The 2,435-nt window shown below is 45.3% G+C and overlaps 1 protein-coding gene across 1 annotated transcript; it reads right to left on the bottom strand.

The window, feature by feature from the left end:
- Window positions 1-392: 392 nt before the first annotated feature.
- On the bottom strand, window positions 393-1,653 carry LOC121789919 (ATP synthase subunit alpha, mitochondrial-like). The gene has a single exon (XM_042188260.1). It carries the CDS (start codon window positions 1,601-1,603, stop codon window positions 1,055-1,057), a length of 549 nt encoding a protein of 182 aa, XP_042044194.1. The 5' UTR covers window positions 1,604-1,653; the 3' UTR covers window positions 393-1,054.
- Window positions 1,654-2,435: the final 782 nt, after the last annotated feature.

Raw genomic sequence — 2,435 nt, 5'->3', positions numbered from 1 at the left:
AGAGGGGTTGGTTAAAAGAGATTGATTCCTTTCGGGGCTCGGGCTAGCTTGGATCTTTTCCTCTTACTTTGATTGCTTGATTGTGCTAAAGGCTTTGCCGTGTCATTCCCTTTGATAGTAATAAGGTAAGTAGCTTCCGTCAAGCGAACGGATCTCCGTTTTCAACCTTTGTGGCATCGGTTACAGCTGGCAAAGCTAACCTCTATCCATAACAAGAAAGAAGAAGATCGATCTAATTGGAAATTTCCCATCACCTTTTTGACTTGTTGACAACTCTTCAGTTACCGTTATAAGAGCGACTTTCTCTCTTCTTTGCTTCACTTCTGGTAAGGCTCATCGGTCTTCTGGCCGGGCATACTACTAATTGATATTACAAAACTGTTAAGTGAAAGAAGCCCACATACCCGCTCTTCTTTCCCCCTAGCCCAAGTGCATTTTCCTATGCTATTAGACTTTTGGACTAGGGGCCTCGCTGTTGCCTTTGGCTCGAGCTACTTTTGCTTCCGAGAACAGATAGCTTGCTACTCAATTCTACCTCCTAAAAAGCAAGCCATATCGTAATTCAACCGAACAACTTTACTCTACCCGGGGGGATCCCTTATCCCCGTTGAGTACTCATGTCTTCTCCTAACGCTCTTCCTATTCATTGTCTTCCCGATTGGAACAATCGTTACCCCTGCCCCGCCCATCTTGGATTTTGCTTTGAAAATCCTTTATTTCATTGAAGACGGAATTCATCGCAGGGGTTTCTTTTTTAGCCTCCCTTTCTTTTTCTAGCTCCTGGAGTAAGTTGAATTGGGTTTGGGTTTTGAAGTCCTGTTTGACTGCTTCCCGGACTTCGGGGACCTTTTGGCCATCCGCTGGAGCTGCCTTTCGCAGCTCTAGATTCGTCCAAGGCCGAGGTGGATCCGTGAGGAATCATGCTGCTCCCGATGGAGAGCCCCCCATCGGCGGCACTGAATAGTGCTCGCACCAGGCACCCAATGGCCAAGGCTAGTCCGCCTGAGAAGCCCATCTTGATCAATAAAGACGAGATGGTGCGGCTATGAACCCTTTACAAGTGAAAAACTTCACCTTCCATAAAGATCGAAGAGGCTAGAGTGACAAAGGCTATAATTAGCACAATACGGTAAAAAAATACCGCTTTTAAACCTGTTTGCATAGGCTCGTGCACAGATTTACGTTCAATAATCCCAGGGGCTTTCACTTCGACACGTCTTCGCTCGTGATCGCTTAGAGCCCCTCTTCCATCAATAGGTACCCCCAACGCGTCGACCACACGCCCTAGCATAGCCTTTCCCGCAGGAACATCCACAATAGATCCAGTGCGTTTGACAAGATCCCCTTCTTTAATAGCGGTATCACTACCAAAGACAACAATTCCCACATTCTCATTCTCAAGATTCAAGGCTATTCCTTTGACACCGCTGGCAAATTCCACCATTTCCCCAGCTTGAATCTCGTTCAATCCATAAACACGTGCAATACCATCTCCAACGGACACCACTCGACCGATCTCATCCAATTGAAAACTAGTGAAAAAGTTGCTAATTTTCTTTTCTAATAGACTTGTTAGTTCCGCAGATCTTACAGAGAATTCCATAGCTATAATCTAATTAACCTTTTCTTTTTTAACCTGACTAAAGATTGAATTCACTAAAAAATCGACTAATACTAGATAGACTCAATTTTGCCATAAAGAATTCTTTTAAGGTAGGGGCAGGCCCACTCCACGGCGGAATTCTTCATCCGTGAAATGACGATAGAATTCCCCGTAAAAGTCGGATTCCCTCCCACCCTCATTCAGTTCTCGAACGAACGAACCAAGACACCCTTCCATTAGATTCCGCTGGAAAGAATGTTCTAGGCTGCTGACAGGTTCGAGCTTGTCTTGAAGGAAGTGATAAGCCTCCTTCCTGACATCTGAATAGGGAGAGAGTTCCATAATACGATCGATCCGCTGTTCACCAAGTAAAAGTTCGTGGAGCCGGTTCTGGATTTGACCCTTTTGCTCCAAAAACGTGAGTTCTTGATATTCTTTATCAAAGACCTCCAGATAATGGTGGACATCGCGAGCTCGATCAAAATGCGATCGAACCAGATTTGCATACTCACCCTCATTATTCTGAGGCGGGATATTGTAGAAATGCTGGTTCTCGAGAGCTCGAATACGCTGGTAGACCCGTTCTTCGCTCTCGGCCACTGCTTCGCCATTTCGATAAGTCCCTATAGATTCGGAACTCGACTCGGACTCCAACGTAGGCAGACTGGAACTGTCACCGGCGTTGTCGAACGAGCAGATCAAACCAAAGTCTATAGGCTGAGAGCTCAGCGCTCTAAGGAATTCTACCCCATCCAAATGAACAAATAAATCCAAATAAAATGGGACTATATGAAATAAGGAGAAGATCGTCTTGATATACACCCAATAAATA

The sequence above is a fragment of the Salvia splendens genome, unplaced genomic scaffold (assembly GCF_004379255.2).
Source record: "Salvia splendens isolate huo1 unplaced genomic scaffold, SspV2 ctg368, whole genome shotgun sequence".
Lineage (NCBI taxonomy): Eukaryota > Viridiplantae > Streptophyta > Magnoliopsida > Lamiales > Lamiaceae > Salvia > Salvia splendens.
This window is presented reverse-complemented; position numbering and strand designations above follow the sequence as displayed.

Excerpts from the sequence above, each read along its gene's own strand:
- LOC121789919 (XM_042188260.1), bottom strand. The coding sequence starts at position 1,603 with ATGGAATTCTCTGTAAGATCTGCGGAACTAACAAGTCTATTAGAAAAG.